At 46.9% G+C, this 17,504-nt stretch overlaps 1 protein-coding gene across 2 annotated transcripts in view; it reads left to right on the plus strand.

Moving 5' to 3' along the window:
- The window catches only part of KDM2B (lysine (K)-specific demethylase 2B), a 119,183-nt gene that overhangs the window by 16,107 nt on the left and 85,572 nt on the right, over nt 1-17,504 (plus strand). For both annotated transcript variants that reach the window (XM_010841340.1, XM_010841341.1), the window contains exons 5-6: nt 8,318-8,496; nt 8,695-8,801. In XM_010841340.1, coding sequence (XP_010839642.1) covers nt 8,318-8,496; nt 8,695-8,801 — 286 coding nt within the window. The remainder of the gene's footprint in view (nt 1-8,317; nt 8,497-8,694; nt 8,802-17,504) is intronic.

Consider the following 17,504-nt stretch of genomic DNA (forward strand, 5'->3'; position numbering starts at 1 on the left):
AGCTTTTTGTCTGATCACACGAAATCCTATTTATTACTACCCCCATTTTATAGATGGCAAAACTGAGGCTCAGAGTGACTTGTCCACAGTCAAATAGCTAGAGTGTGGAAGAGCTGAGCTTTGTGCCCATATTTGTCTGACCACAGAGCTGTCCTGTTAATTTCTGCATGGTACTCAGTGTCTCCTCATCCTGAGTTCTTTGTTGTTGTTGGCTGGGTGTCTTTTGGATTTTCTTGCCTGATTGGTTTCAACTCTGGTTTGTTAGTCTGTTTGGTATCTTCTTATGCCCCTCTCTCTGAGGGTCAGAGTGTTTTTAAAAAATATTTATTTTTATTTATTTGGCTGCTCCGAGTCTTAGTTGTGGCATGTGAACTCTTAGTTGTGGCATGTAGGATCTAGTTCCCTGACCAAAGATGGAAACTGGGCCCCCTGTGTTGGAATCGTAGAATCTTAGCCACTGGACCACCAGCAAAGTCCCAAGGCTCAGAGTCCTGAGCCCAGGGCACAGAGGACAACCTGGCACGGGATCTGTCTTGGGAATCATCTTAAAAGGTGCAAAGGTGAGGAAGTCAGAAGATATTGGTGCTTAGGGAAAGCCTGTGGACCTTTGAGAGCATCCTCTTATTTCACAAAGAGGAAAACTGATCCGGTTTCCCAAGTTGTGCAGTGATTCAGCCCTGGGCTCTCTCTTTCCTGTACCCTTGCATCTTCAATTTGGGACAGCATCCTTACTAGAACCCCTGCTTTTAGGCTTAAAAAGTGCTTCCAGTAATTTTGTTGGGCCACTAGGCAGGTCCTATTATCCCACTTTGCAGGTGAGGCAACTGAAGCCAGAGAGGGTCAGGGATTTACTTAAGGCCTCACTGCTGGGAAACAGAGGAGCAGGATTTGAACAATGACTGGTGCTCTTGCTAATAAACACTGCCTTGTGAGATGGATGAGGGAATACTCCCAAGGAGCAGAATAACAAACCAGAAACTTGAGGATGATAGAGAAGGTTCCAGAACTATGATGCAAGACACTTGCATGTACTGTCTGAAGAGTGGGCTCAGGGGGAGTTGGGGTCAGTGCCCGTGCCTGCTTTACATTAGCCTTCAAGGTGACTTTCCACAGCTTACTCCCAGCTTCGAGCCCATGGCTCTTGGAACTGACTGATGGAGCCTTCAAAGCAAGGGCCATAGGGCCACGGATTAATTTCTGCAGCTGGAATTTGTTGGATGTGGGTGAAGCCTGTGAGCACAGAGAACCAGTGAGACTGGGAGGGAGGGGGAGGAGGGAGCAAGGAGAGAGAGAAGCAGAGGGGTTGCTGAACTGTTGGCCTACTTAGGAACTCCAGCACCACGCCGACATGGAAAATTTCTCCTGTAACCCCTTGGCCTCAGGGGCCTGGGTTCTAGTGCTGTGGATCCCTTGCAGGCTCCAAAAGGCACCTTGTCCCTGTTACCCGCTCCCGCGGGGTGCTCCGCAAAGCTTGGACTGCCACATTCCCTTCTCAGCACTGAGCTGTGCCACTTGCCTCCTCCCCAGGGCTCAGCTTCCAGCTCGGAGACCTGGCACTTAGGTCCAGCTCCCCTTTGCCACCAGTGGCAGACCAGCCTGGGAACCTGAGAAGACGAAGTCCAGGCGCTTAATCTCCCAGCTCAGACTGGAAGGGACTGGCAGGCCTCAAGTGTCCCCAGTGACCCCTCGGGCAAGCCTCTCCATCTCTTCCCTCTTCCTCCTACTCCCCTTAGTTCACATTAAAAAAATTTTTTTTAATTTATTTTTGTCTGTGTCAGGTCTTAGCTGTGGTGCACGTGTCACCCATTGCAGTGCTTGGGGTTCTTTCTAGTTGTGGTTTAAGGGCTTAGCTGCCCCAAGACATGTGGGATCTTAGTTCCCCGACCAGGGATCTAACCCGAATCCTCCACATAGAAAGGCGGACTCTTAACTACTGGGCCACCAGGGAAGTCCCTCAGTTAACATTTAAGGGATATGATCTAAGTAAGAACTAGGCTAGGATGGGGAGGGAGGTTCAAGAGGGAGGGGATATAGGTTTACCTGTGGTTGATTCATGTTGATGTATGGCAGAAACCAACGCAATATTGTAAAGCAATTATCCATCAATTAAGAATAAATAAACTTAATTAAGAAAAAAAAAAAAAGAACTAGACTAGAGAATTCCCGGGAGGTCTGGGGGTTAAGATTCTGCCCTTTCACTGTAGGGGTCACGGGTTTGATCCCTGGTCAGGGAATTAAGATCCCACATGCTATGCAGTATAGCCAAAAAATAAAAATTAAAAATAAAAGAGAAGAATTTAAAATGGGCACCACCAACAAAAAAACTAGGCTAAAAATCTGTGTGTCAGCCCTGGAAGAGGACCTAAAAATGACCTAACCCAGTGGTTTTCAAAGGAAAATCCCTGGAATCCAGTTCTGAATTCTGAGTGCCTTCTCCCTACCCACTTCAGCCTGAGCTGCTTGTTTTTATTTATGTAGCTGGCTCTCGTCAAAGCATCTGTTTGAAGGAAGAATCTTGTGGCGATGAAAAAAATACAAAGATCAACTTCTTCCTGTCTTTACATATGAGGCAACTGAGGTCTAGAGGAGGGGCATTTGGCTCTGCAGGTAGTCACAGAGGTGGTGGTGTCTATGAAGCCAGAACCCAGGGCACGCAGATCCAAAGGGCATGGCTCTGTTTCTTCCCCATGAGAATGGCAGCTTCCACAGCATCCTGGCTTTTACCCCACTCATCTTGGGATGGCTTCTGCACATTCTGTAAGAGGATGTGGACACCGCACTGGTTTTGCATTTTCAAGTAATGTTTGGTGCCCTTGAGCTTCTCTGCCAATTCTGGGAAAGGTGGCCCATGCCCTCCTGAGCCACGCCCTGGCATATTATTGTGGTCGAAATAGAATCCCAGAGAGAGGTAGGTATAGGAGGCCTGCAGATGCATGTTCCCCAGGTGGTGGACGGCACCCTCCACTGTGGTAGAATAATTCTGACGAATCTGAGAGCTCATGATTGATGGGTATAAAGAGCTAAGATAAAAAAAATGCTGTTGGCTGGGACTTCCCTGGTGGTCGAGTCGTTAAGACTCTGCTTCCACGACAGGGGGTACAGTTTAATCCCTGGTCAGGGAACTAAGATCCTACATGTCACCTAATGCAGTCCACCCTCCCCCCAATTAAATATACTCAACAATCCATTCTTTAAAAATGTTGTTGGCTGGTCCTGGAGATCAGGGGTAGTTGAGTGGCTGGTTCCTAAGTTGTAACCGGAAAAAAGGTTGGAGGGTGGTGGGAGGCTGGAAGAAGGGGTGTTCCTGGGTTTTTTCCATCCCAACACTGTTGAAGCAGAAGACAAGTCTTCAGGACCACGGAGTGCTCTCTCACACCTAGTCTTTTAAAAACTAGGAAGCTTAATTACTAAGGAATTTTTTTGTTTGTTTTTTAAAAGCTAAAAGTTTTTAAAATTCCTTAAAATGAGTAAATATCCTATCGTTTGTTCAAATTTCCAGTTGTTTCCTATATGGCACAAATGTTACTTTCTTTTTTAAACAGTTTCATGAGTCAGAATGTAAATAAGGGTTTTGCATTGTGATTGGTTGAGGTATCTTTTAACTCTTTTATAATCTCTGGGCTCTTCCTCGATCTCTTTCCAATCTGAAGAAGTTGGATTGTTTGAGCTATAGAATTTTTCATTACTTGGACTCAGCCTTGGAGTAGCTTTTCTGCGGGCGTCCCTGGTAACTCAGCTGGTAAAGAATCCACCTGCAATGCAGGAGACCCCGTTTCGATTCCTGGTCGGGAAGAGCCTCTGGAGAAGGGATAAGCTACCCACTCCAGTGTTCTTGGGCTTTGCTGGTGGCTCAGAGGACCGGGAGACCTGGGTTCGATCCCTGGATTGGGAAGATCTCCTGGAGGAGGGGATGGCAACCCACTCCAGTATTCTTGCCTGGAGAATCCCCAGGGACAGAGGAATTTCTGTAAATTGGCAGTTGGCCGAATTAATAGATGCTTGATCAGACTCAAAGCCTGTCTCGCTCATTCGTAATTAGTTCATTCATTTTTTTTTGCTTCATAGATCCGTCAGGAGGGGCATGTTAGTTCTTGCTTCTCCCTCTCTCCTCCATCTCTCTTCCTGCTGTTAGCATCTGTTGACGTCTATCTCCGTCATTTTATATTATTTTATTTTAGCGGTGCTGTAGCGCTTGCGTGACCTTAGTTCCCCAACCAGGGATCACCCCCGACCCGTGCAATGGGACCCTGGGGCCCCTCCATTGGACCACCAGTAGTCCTCCTTTGCCCTTTATTGTCTGGAATACGTCTATGGAGAAAAACTTACCCTCCTCTGCAGCTTGCTTCGAGCTGGCCTTTATCTCAGCTGTGTCAGACTCCTAAGCTTATAGTCACTTCACTCAGTATCCTTTCGCCTCCCCAGGACGTATTCTGAGGTTCCTGCATCTCTCATCCCCGCCTGCGGGCTGGAACGCAGCGGGATTGAATCCGGTTACTGGTACACCCATGTTTCCCTGGGGGTTTATAGAGCCTGGGCATCCAGAAGAACTATCTTTGCTCCTCCCTGTATTCCTACTTCGTCTCCTCCCACCCACCCGCTGTGGCTTGCGGGACACCTTGGGGAGCCGGACGGCGTTCCCTGAACACTGAGGACGCTATTCTTAGAACCGCTCCAGATACAGTCCATTGGCCTCCCACCCTAGGGCCTCTTCCCTCCGGCGACCCTCCGCCCCAGCTGCCCCTGGCAGTTCTAACCACTTCAGAGTCCGGACTTACCTTTTCCGCTGAGGGTGGGGCAGATCGAGGTGGGTCAACAGGGGACCTGCACCCGGGAAGGATCAGAGTGGAGTGAGGATGCACAGAAGCCCTGGGGATTGTGTTGGGGAGAGGGGGTTCTGGAAGCCTGGTTTGTTGTTGTTCACTCAGTCGTGTCTGACTCTTTGTAATCCCATGGACTGCAGCACTCCAGGCTTCCCTGTTCTTCACCGTCTCTAGGAACTTGCTCAAACTCATGTCCATTGAGTCGGTGATGCCATCCAACCATCTCGTCTTCTGCTGTCCCCTTCTTCTCCTGCCATCTATCTCTCCTAGCATCAGGATCTTTTCTAATGAGTCAGTTCTTTTTATTAGGTGGCCAAAGTATTAGAGCTTCAGCTTCAGCATCAGTCCTTCCAATGAATAGTCAGGTTGATTTCCTTTAGGATTGCCTGGTTTGATCTCTTTGCAGTCCAAGGGACTCCCAAGAGTCTTCTCTGGCACCACAGTTCAAAAGCCTGGTTAGTGCTCAAAAAAGTAAAAAGCAGGCCTTTCCCATGGGTATCCTTCTTGTTCAGTGATGGTTGTCTGTAGAGGTGGGGCTCTGGACTGCTCAATACTTCTTGATGTTTTTTAGGCTGGGAGGGAGGGGTGTGTGGGGCATTTTGCCCAATGCAAAGAGGGTTACTCTTATCCGCCTCTGGATACCCCCAGGTTGTTTCTTCAGTTCAGCTGTCATTTATATGTGAAGTAATAGGTTAAATGCTGGACAGCAAGAAGAATGACACTCAACATTTGTTTATTTCTTTAGTCACTATTTTTAAAATACTTATTTATTGTTTATTTGTTACTATATTTATTTGGCTGTGTCTGATCTTAGTTGCAGCATGCGTGCTTGCTGCACGCGGAATCTTTGGGTGCCGGCATGTGAACCCTTAGTTGCCATCTGTGGGATCTTAGTTCCCCAACTAGGGATGGAACCCTGGCCTGCTGCAGGGAAAGAGCAGAGCCCTAAACACTGGACCACAAGGGAAGTCCCTATATTTAAAAGAAAAAATGTATTTATTTTTGGCTACACTGGGTCTTTGTTGTTGTGCCCTGGTTTTCTCTAGTATCCGTGCTGGGGCTTCTCATTGTGGTGGCTTCTCTTGTTGCAGAACACCCGCTCTAGAATACCCGGACTTCAGTAGTTATGGTCCATGGGCTTAGTTGTTCCCAGGCCTGTGGGATCTTCCTGGACCAGGGACTGAACCCACGTGCCATGCAGGCAGGCGGGTTGTTAACTATTGGGCCACCAGAGAAGTCCCTCTGTATTTTTTATGATGTGTGTTTTAAGTGGATAGAAGACTTTTGGAAGAAAAAAGATAATTGTAGAAAAATCAACTTTGTTGGTCATTTAGTGTCTGAATGTTTTTGTTTAATAATATCTTTACTGAGTTATAATTCACATACCATACAATTCACCTATTTAAAGTGTACAGTTCAATGGTTTGTTGTCTGTCCACAGAGTTTGTGCAATCATCACCACAGTCAATTTTAGAACATTTTCATTACCCCTCATACCTATGACCCCTCTCCATTAGCCATCCTTTTAGACTGACTGGCAGAGATTTAACTGACTCTGATTTCCCACCACCTCACTTTCTCTACCTGTAATTATATATATTTTAAAAAAAATTGTTTTTAAATTTTTTATTAGAGTGTAGTTGAGTGGGAAACATCCCCCTGGAGGAAAATATGGCATCCCATGGACAGAGGGTCCTGGAAGGCTATGGTCCATTGGGTCACAAAGAGCTGGACGTGACTGTAGTGACTGAGCAAGCACATGTAGTTGATTAAAATGTTGTGTTAGCTGCAGGTGTACAGCAGAGTGATTCAGTTGTACATACACAAGTATCTGTTCTTCTTCAAATTCTTCTCCCATTTAGGTTATTACAGAATATTGAGCAGAATTTCTTGTGCTACCCAGTAGGTCCTTGTTGTCTATTTTAAATATAGTGGTTCCACCTGTGATTATAAATGAAATTGCCCAATTAGCTAACACTTCCTACTTGCAGGCACTTCTCAGAAGTCTTTCATGTACATTAGCTCATTTAAATCATATGACAACACCATAGGCTGGCTACCAGGTTATAGATGGGGAAAATGCTACTCTGAGATGCTAAGAGGCCTGAGGGCCAGCTGGGATTCAAACCCACAAAGTCTTAGCTTAATGAGTGAAAGTCAGTCAGTCATGTCCAACTCTTTGGGACCCCACGGGCTGTAGCCTACCAGGCTTCTCTGTCCATGGATTTCTCCAGGCCAGAGATTGGAATGGGTAGCTGTTCCCTTCTCCAGGGGATCTTCCCAACCCAAGGATCAGGGATCAAACCCAAGTCTCCACATAGCAGACAGATTATTTACCATTTGAGCCACCAGGGAAGCTTAACTACCATATATATATATATATATATATAATTTATTTTTAATCTTTTTTAATGCATCGAGTCTCTAATGCATCATGTCTTAGTTACAGAATGGGGGATATTCATTACATCATGCATGATCTTTCCTTGCAGCACAGATTCTCTAGTTGTCCATGGGTTCAGTAGTTGCCTTGTGGGCTTAGTTGCTCCTTGGCATGTGGGATCTTAGTTCCCCAACCAGGGATTGAACCTGCATCCCTTGCAATTGCAAGGTGGATTCTTAACCACTGGACTGCCAGGGAGTTCCCCAGCATAACCACTATATTGTACTGATGGGGCAGCTAGCTCCAGGCCTTTAATGCCACTTGCTCCAGCCTGTAGGGCTGTGAGTCCCATCACCTACCTGCCCAGTGAATCTCCTTCCCCAGGGGGCTTTGCGGATGGGACCCTGAGCAAAGTGAGGGAGGAGAGGCAGGGGGAGGCTGGAGGCGGGCCAGAAAGTGGGGAGAGCTTGGTGTGGGGGCGGCTGTTCTTTTCCCCTCCCCACGCTAACGGCAGGTTCTCTGCCAGGTGGGCTTTCCAGAAAAGCTGAGCAGAGCCCACCTGTTCCAGGAGCCCTGGTAAGGAAGGAGCCGGCACTATCCAGAGCTTGGCCAGAGTTTCCTGCAAAGTTCAGGGATGCCCCCTGGTGGATTTGCACTCCTGACTCAAAACCAAAGCGCTTCTCCAAGGCTTCCTGGGATCTATGGGGCGAGGAGCTGGCCTCTGAAGGCGGGGATCATTTTTCAGCCTTAGCATGTGATCAAGATTCAGTATTGCAGGGGGCAGGGGCCAAGGTTGGGGGTTAAGAACCTTGGTGCCGGCATTAGATGGAATTGGCTTCAAATCCCAGCTCTGCTGCTCAATAACCGAGCTTTTGGGGTAAGTTAGTTGCGGAGGGAAACAGATCGATTGAAGAGGGATTCTTTTTAAGATTGGAGAGTGATTCAGTGAGGAACACTGATGGGATGACGTCATTGAGCAGACAAGGTGTAGGGCTGTAGGATGAGGCATATTCTGGATGCTGGGTTAGGGGCAGGTTTTGTTTTGCGGGGCCTCCCACGTAGGATCTGGAACTCTAGCTGGCTGGAGCCACCAGCCTGTGGATTCTGTCCCCAGGTAGCCGACGGCTGGTGGACGTGATGGACGTGAACACCCAGAAAGGCACGGAGATGAGCATGTCCCAGTTCGTACGGTACTACGAGACGCCCGAGGCCCAGCGGGACAAGCTGTACAACGTCATCAGCCTTGAGTTCAGCCACACCAAGCTGGAGCACTTAGTCAAGCGTCCCACCGTGGTAGGTCCCCAGCTGTGGTTCCCCTCCCCAGTCCCTTCCCCCTCCTCTCCTTGCCTGAGGCCAGCCTGCACCTGCCTGTCGGGGGAGGGCAGGAGGGATTTGGGAGCATGAGGAGGAGGAGGGTTGAGGCAGTGATGGGGTCCAACTTAAGGGTACATGGGGCCAGGAAGCGCTGATGGTGGTCTGGCTGGATTTCAGGTAGACCTGGTGGACTGGGTGGACAACATGTGGCCTCAGCACTTGAAGGAGAAGCAGACGGAAGCCACGAATGCCATTGCAGAGATGAAGTACCCGAAAGTGAAGAAGTAAGACTGGCTGCCTGGTGGCGGGAGCTGGGAGTGGGTGACTCTCAGCCTTGTAGGGGGTGAGGGCTGGAAATGAGCCTGGGCTGAGGCCGCAACTCTTTGGGGTGCTGCTGGGATGTGAGTGCTGGGGGTCCTGAGTGTGGGCAGGTTGGCTCTGCATTCTGCTCTGGGTCTGGATTCTTCATCCAGATGGTTCTTGGGCCTTCCTGCCAGCCCTGCCCAGGGGGATGTGATCTGAAGAGGAGGAGGAGTAATGGAAACCATCTCTCTGTGCATATGTGTGTGTGTATGTGTGTGCGTGCTTGTCAAACATTCTACTACTCCCTCCAAGTGACAATGTGTCTTAGGAGTGGATTTTCTAGGGACCCACCGTGGACACTTTGCTTTTGCCGAGGGCTGGATAGGGGTCTGGTATTCTTTTGCTTCCTGTTGCTGAGACCAGGCACCTCTGATAGAGAAGAACCTTCTCTGAATAAAGCCAGGGGCCACTTCCTCACCAGACACTCCTTAGAGAGACAGTGTCCTCTAAGGGGGAGGTTGGTGCTGTGCTGGAAAGGTTGGCCACATCTAATTATGGGGACATCACTACAGGCAGCGTGACCAGCAAGTCCTGAGACCAATTATTTAACATGGGCAGAGGTGGCTGCGAGCCCCTCCGTGTTCTAGGATTTGAGTGGAGGACCCTTGGGATGACGAAGTCACCTTGGGGCTCCTGCCATCTCAGGCCCTCTGTTTCTATCTTTAAAATGAGAATGAGATGCTCGCAGGCCAGGCAGTTGCTCTGTGCTTCCTAGAAGAGTTGGCTCTGGTGGCTCTGAATCCATTAGCATCTCTCTGCCGAGCCCTGCTGCCAGGAGTGCCCCCAGGAGCTTAAAGGCTGTGAACTTCTCATTCACTCAGCCCTTCATTCAGTGCATATTGAATGCAAACTCCGTGCCAGGCTTTGTAAGGGAGGCCAGCACGCTGGCCCTGGGCTTCCCAACGTTTTGCTTTCAAGCTCTCTCTCTGTTTAATTACTTCTCAGGCATTTTTTCTCCTCTCAAAGCTGATGCTTCTTAATACCCATTGGATCTGGGCTGCCTTGAAGGGAAAGACTGGGCTCAAGGTGGGGTTGGTAGGAGGGTTTTCAATTCTGTTCTGTTTCGATGCGATTGCAGCAAAATTTATGGAGACCCTGGGACAGGGAAGTAATAGAGAAACAGGTCTAAAAGCCCCTACCTTCTGGAGAACAACGGGCCATTAATGCGAGGGCAAGGTACAGCTCTCATCCTGTGTGTGTATGTTAGTCGTGTCTGACTCTTTGTGACTCCATGGACCGTAGCCTGCCAGGCTCTTTAGTCCATGGAATTCTCCAGGCAAGAATACTGGAGTGGGTTGCCATTCCCTCCTCCAGGGGATCTTCCCAACCCAGGAATCGAACCCAGGTCTCCTGCATTGCAGGCAGTTTCTTTACCATCTGAGCCACCAGGGAAGCCAGCTTTCATCCTAGGCAGAGAGAAACAGGTTCCCAGAAGGGAAATGGGGAAAAGAGGAATCTTTTTTGGCTGCTGGCCTCAGAAAATCCTGTCAGAGGGGATATTTGACATGGGATTTAAAGGACAGAGGAGATGGGAGGGAAGTGGGGAGGGATGGAGGTAGGCAAGTGCCAAGGGCCTTGATGGAATCACAGAGGCGGAGCTTGAGGAACAAGTGTGGGACTCAGATTAGAGGTAGATCCTGGCTCTCTTTGATTGATCGATCGATTGATTCCACCTATATATTGAACAACTGATTGGTGCTGGGCACTGAGAATACAATGGGGAGAAAACCGTGTAAGCTCCCTGCCCTCATGGAGCTTATGGTCTATGCAGGAGACCTATTAATCCAATGATCAGAGAAACAAATGGAAGTTTGCAGTTGTGATGAGGCCACAAGGCAGAGACCTCTGGAGTTATAGAGCTTGTACCAGGGGATTCATCAGGTCATGGAGGGCAGGGCAAGCCACCTTGAACTGTGGTCTGAAGGGAAGAGGAATTATTTAAGTGAAGAGACCTTGGAAGAGCTTTTCTGACTGTGTACAGAGCCTGGGGTGGTAGGGAGGGCTGGGAAGAGGGTGGGGCTGAAGGACTTGCCAAAAAGGCCAGTAGGAGTGGAGCAGAGCAAGGGAGGGTCAGTGGTGCAGGATGAAGGGTGGGCCAGGCTGACAGGAGTCATGCTGCTGCTGCTAAGTCACTTCAGTCATGTCCGACTCTGTGCGACCCCATAGACAGCAGCCCACCAGGCTCCCCCGTCCCTGGGATTCTCCAGGCAAGAACACTGGAGTGGGTTGCCATTTCCTTCTCCAATGCATGAAAGTGAAAAGTGAAAGTGAAGTTGCTTAGTCATGTCTGACTCTTCACGACCCCATGGACTGCAGCCCACCAGGCTCTTCCCTCCATGGGATTTTCCAGGCAAGAGTACTGGAGTGGGGTGCCATTGCCTTCTCCGATTATCCTCCTAAGGAGCCGTTTTTATTTTTAAAGACATTTCCCTTCTAAACACATCTTTCTCCTAATTGCCCACCTCCCAAAATTTAATGTCACCAAGATACCATGTATCTGTTTGTGTATATATATTGTGTACTTTACACATACAAAGAGTAAGATTTTGTTTCACCCCTTGGGAGTGCATCAGCCTGTAGAGGGGGGATGCTCTTGCCTGAGGAGGAACACTAGGCTCACAGGAAGGCCAGGTGAGAATATTATCAGACACGGGGCAGGAGTAAGTCTGTTTCTTCAGTGGGTCTCCTTCCATGAAGAAACTGCATGGTCTCAAGAGAAAATAGTTACAGATACTGATATACAGGGCTCTCTCAATGAAAAAGGTAGCTTATAATTAGTAAGGCCCACTAACAAAACCCAGCCTACAATCCCAGCTTGTAATCATTTTTTTTTTTTAACATCTAACTGAATAGACAGCCAGGATCAACAACTATATGAGGAAAGCCTGAAATATTAAAAAACAAAAAGGGGCGGGGGGGCTAAAAAACTCCAGAAAAAGAGAACTTATAATTAATATTCATGATACAGGAGATACCTCCTTTTTACTGAGCTTTGCCAATAGCGGTTTTTTGTTATTTTCTTTCTCTTTTTTTTACAAATTGAAGTTTTGTGGCAACTCTATGTCAATCAAAGTCTACAGGTTCCATTTTTCCAAGAGCATCTGCTCACTTCATGTCTTTGTCACGTTTTGATAATTCTTATAGTACTACAAATATTTTCATTATTATTTTATTTATTGTAGTGATCTGTGATAAGTGATCTTTGATGTTACCATATGACTTGCTGAAGGCTCAGATGATGGTCAGCGTTTTTTATCATTAAGGCATTTTTTTAATTAAAGAATGTACAATTTTTTGAGGAGAGTCATAAAGCTAGTGTGCGTGCTAAGTCATTTCAGTTGTCTGACTCTGTGACCCGATGGGATGTAGCCTGCCAGGCTCCTCTATCCATGGGGTTCTCCAGGCAAGAATACTGGAGTGGATTGCCATGGGGGTCTGTATTTCTCCTAAGAGCAATCAGAAATCTCTTGAATTACAAAAATATATATATATATATTTTGATTACTCGGCATGTGGCATCTTAGTTTCCCAACCAGGGATTGAACCCACACCCCCTGCATTGGAAGAGCAGAGTCTTAACCATTGGACCACCAGGGAAGTCCCCAGAAACCTTGGAGATTTTAAGCAGAGAGGGATGTGTTCAGATTTGCATTCTGCAAATTCTGCAGCTGCAGTGTGGATTGAAGGAGGTGTGGGGGCAGACTGATAGAGCAGCCATTGCATCATCTACCTGAGGATGGGTAATGGGGCAGGGTTAGGGGAGAGCAGAGCACAAATGGGACATGTATTTAGGAAGGTGAAATAGACAGCCTTGGGTGACAGATTTCAATTAAGTAATGTCTACCTCGCCTGTCTGAGATAGTCAGTGTATTCTTCACTTTATTGAAAGATTCCTTTAAATAGGAAGCTCTGTTAATACACTGAGAGTTCTATCTAGTTACCAAAAAAAGAGTCACCCACAATTTTCTAGAACCACATGTCTTGGACATATTGGTTGGATCATGTGGCAAATAAATTTACAAACCCTGTCAGTGGCCTAGAACTTGTTATAGGATTTGAAGCTTGTTAGGAAGGAAATTGTCACCTTGGAAGTAGTACGTTTGTTCGGCTGAAACAAATGCTAATTTCAGTTAATAAACAAGGTAAAAAATCCCATGATGATGAAGTCCTCTGGGATCATAGAATTGTTCTTTGGAATTTAATTAAAATGACACATTCTAGAAACCAGAGTTTTCATGCTGGAGGTGCCTGGAGAGTGGAAACAGGAAGGGTCACCTGAACCGAGGGTTTGCAGCGGGGCGAGAGGAAGGTTACCAAGCCATGCCTGCTTCCTCCCTGGTTCCAGGGTTTATGCCCTTTGATCGTGGTGAGGAGGTAAGGAATTTTAATGGATTTTTGTTCAGGAATTTCAGGCAAGGAAGGGGTGGAGACAGTTGTCAAGAGGGTAGTTGCAACGTTGTGGGAGACAGAATATGTGTAAAGGGTATACTAGTGTGGGAATTCTCTGGTGGTCTAGTGTTTGGGACTTGGTGCTTTCACTACTGTGGCTCCCACTGGATCCCTAGTGGGGGAACTAAGATCCCACAAGCCGCATGGTGCAGCCAAAATATAAATAACTAGTGTGTATATATATATTTATACTAGTTATTAATTACCTCTTGCATTTGCTGTGTATTACATGCAAGACATTAAGTAGTTGGTAGACTGCAGTGAATAAATAAACAGAGTCCCTCTTCTCACAGAGCTTGTATTCTGGATGGGAGAAGAGACAGGCCAGGATAAATTATATTATGTGTGTGTGTGTGTGTGTGTGTGTGTGTGTATGTGTTAGTTGCTCAGTTGTGTCTTACTCTTTGTAACCCCATGGATTGTATGTAGCCTGCCTGGCTCCTGTGTCCATGGAATTCTCCAGGCAAGAATACTGGAGTGGGTTGCCATTCCCTTCTCCAGGGGATCTTCCGGACCCAGGGATCGAACCTGGGTCTCCTACATTGCAGGCAGATTCTTTACTGTCTGAGCCATTAGGGAAGCTCTAAATTATATTATAATTTACCCTAAATTATTATATTATCCTAAGTTATAATATATATTAAGAAATGATAAGTGTCATTAGCAGGATAAAGGGAAAAGGTGATGACAGGGTGGACTGAATATCAGCTGCACCATCTTATTTCTGCCACATCCTCCCCACCCCCATCGCTGTCCTGTAGAAACAATTTGTACAGAATTATTTGTCTTGGGAAATTCCTTACCGTTGTACAAACAGTGACAATGACTTGGAAGTATCCCTGTTAGTTGTTTATTGCTACATTACACTTTAAACTTAACAACTTAAAAAATGTATATCTTAGTAGCATCAGCTCACAGCTTCTGAAGGGCAGGTGTGACTCAGGTGGGTAATTATGGCTCAAAGTCTTGCTTACACTTGGGTTAAAACTTAGACCTGGGGGATTCCCTGATGGTCCAGTGGTTAAGCCTCTGCACTTTCACTGCCAAGGGCCTAGGTTCCATCCCAGGTTGGGGGAACTAAGATCCCACAAGCCATGGGGTATGGCAAAAAAAAAAAAAAAAACAAAAAACCAGCTTAGGCGTGGGCCTCAATTCTTCACTACGTGGGCCTCTCTGTAAGGCTGCTTGAGTGTCCTCAAGATGTGGCAGCTTCCTACCCTCCATCAGGAGTGGTTTGAGAGAGAACAGGAGGAAGCTACAGTGCCTTTTATAACCTAATTTTGGAAGTCACATACTTTTTCGATCATGCTAAGTCCCTTCATTCATTTCCGACTCTTTGTGATGCTATGGACTATAGCCTGCCAGGCTCCTCTGTCCGTGGAATTTTCCAGGCAAGAATGCTGGAGTAGATAGCCATTTCCTCCTCCCGGGTATCTTCCCAACCCAGGAATCGAACCCACGTCTCCTGTGTCTCCTGCATTGGCAGGGGGGTTCTTTACCACCAGTGCCATGTGGGAAACCTGACATACTATTTACTTCTGCATTATTCTAGTTAGTTAAAAGCAAGTCACTAAATCCAGCCCACGCTCAAGGGAGGGGAATTTGGCTCTGCCTCTGGAAGGGGTAGGGGAGCACTCAGAGACTTTTTGGACGTGTTTTATAACTTCTACAGTAATCTCCTAGGTCTGTGACATGGGCACACGTTTTCCACTTAGGACTGTAGGATATTTTAACGCATTTCAGAAAGAAATGGGCAAGTCGTTTCCCTTCTCACCTGCTCACACTCCAGGCTTGCAGAAATGAGGTTTGCTGGTGTATTGGAGATATACCATGTACCAAAAGAGCTTAGAAGCCCAGCCTAAACGGGATCCCATATAAAGCATACACTTGGCTCCCCACAAATTGAAAATTGACCACATTTTCTGGAAGTGGCAGGAAGAGTAAAGGAATAATATGAGGGTACAAAGGTGAAACAGGATGAAGACAGGCACTGGAAAGACCAAGTTTTGGGGCTGCCTCTGCTACTCCCTGTACCTATGCAAGTGTTTCATCTCCTTTTTTTTTTTTTTTAAATAAATTATTTATCTATTTGGTTGTCCAAGGTCTGAGCTGTGGCAGGCAGGATTTTTTTAAATTGTGGCGTATGAACTCATAGTTGTGGCATGTAGAGTCTAGTTCCTTGACCAGGGATTGAACCTGGGCCCCCTGCATTCAGAGCATGGAGTCTCAGCCACTGGACCACCAGGGAAGTCTGGATCTTCACTTCCGTCTACAAAACGGGGATCCTGTGATCCCTGCCCTGCATCCCTGCCATGCTAAAGGGAAGATGGAGCCTACAATGGATGTGAAATGTAGTTGGGATAAAATGTTTTTGTCCATGTGGTCTCATGTATAGAGACGCAGAGGCTGCAGCTGCCATCGGAATCCTGGCATCCACTGCTTTCTAATCTACCCTCCCTCATATTTACATAAGGCATCTCTACAACCCATATTTACCTTCTCACTCTCATCAGTCATGTTTGCTGGCATCGTAAATGATTTCCCCTGTGTAATATATCACACAGAGAAATTGACACGGAGACGCTGCTGCTGTCACACACGGGCCATGCCCTGGACCCAGGCCTCTGGATTCCTGGGTTTTCCCTTGTACCTCAAAAAGAAGAGCAAAGAAAACTGTCCTTTCCTGTAGTGCCATGTATGGACCCAGGTGCTGTGTTTTATACTTAGCACACAAATCTCAAAAATATAGGAAGCAGGTTACTTTTGTTGTTGTCCAGTCGCTAAGTTGTATGGGACTATTTGCAACCCTGTGAACTGCAGCATCCCGGATTTTGCTCAAACTCATGTCCATTGAGTTGGTGATGCCATCCAACCATCTCATCCTCTATTGCCCCCTTCTGCCCTCAATCTTTCCCAGCACAGGGTCTTTTCCAATGAGTCGGCTCTTTGCATCAGGTGGCCAAAGTATTGGAGCTTCAGCATCAGTCCTTCCAGTGAATAGTCAGGGTTGATTTCCTTTAGGATTGACTGGTTTGATCTCCTTGCAGTCCACAGGACTCTCAAGAGTCTTCTCCATTACTACAATTCGAAAGCATCAATTCTTTGGCCCTCAGCCTTCTTTATGGTCCAGCTGTCACATCCGTAAGATAAATGGAAGCTGAAATTCACAGTCGTTCAATGCAGTATGGATGTAGCAGCTGAGTGTAAGTCAGTAGGAGCTGCTTCTGGATAACCAGAGAGGCAACGTTTAAAAAAAAAAAAAGCCTTTAAAAAAAAACAAAAAACCAGTGCTGGCCAAACCAAATCAGTTCAGAGCCTGGTTTGATCTGTGAGGGCCATGAGTTAGAGGGCCCTGAGTAGTTTAACAAATGGGATGCTGAGTTCCAGAGGCAGGGAACGATTTGGTCCAGTTCACATAGCTGATGAGAATAATTATAGGGCTGTTGCTGGGTGCTGCATTTACATGGATGAATCTGGTATGGTCCCTCCTCTCAAGTAGCTGAGGCATTTGTGACTTTAAAAGTAATATGGGGAAGTTCCCTGGTGGCCTAGTGGTTAGGATTGGGTGCTTTCCCTGCGAAGGCCTCAGTTCAATCTCTGGTCAGGGAACCGTCCTGTATGCTGGTGATGCGGCCAAAATACAAAATTAAAAAAAAAAGAAAGGTAATATGTCTCCCATGTGGACAGCTTGATCCTGTTGTCAGGGCCTTCTCCTCTCTTAGATCATTTAACTCAATGACTGGTGTTCAGATTCAAGGTCAGGGATAATCATTGTCATGACTGTCTTTTCTTTTAAATAGGCAAAGTATTCATAAGGTAAAAAATTCAACCCTTTCTGGGGCGTTTACAGTTTAACTTCACAGCAGGCCATCAGGGAGGTTCCAATGCATGAGCCATCCTGTAAATGACAACACAAAGCAGCACCCTGGGACAGGGGATTGACCACCTTGAAATGGCTCAGTGTTCACTTCCCTAAAATGGGGATTATTGGGTTGTTTAGAGGGTAAAATGTTATCATACCAGTAAACAGCTATTATTATGAGCAGCTGATAATTGGAACCTATTCATTAAGAATGGTTGGTAGCCTGGGGAATGGGACTTGGCTAAAGAAAGGAGAAGTTTGATTTCTGTCCCTGCAGCCAGCATACTACCATCTCCTGCCCTTTTTGTAGTTT

The sequence above is a fragment of the Bison bison genome, unplaced genomic scaffold (genome assembly GCF_000754665.1).
Source record: "Bison bison bison isolate TAMUID 2011002044 unplaced genomic scaffold, Bison_UMD1.0 scf7180017864160, whole genome shotgun sequence".
NCBI classification, from domain to species: domain Eukaryota; kingdom Metazoa; phylum Chordata; class Mammalia; order Artiodactyla; family Bovidae; genus Bison; species Bison bison.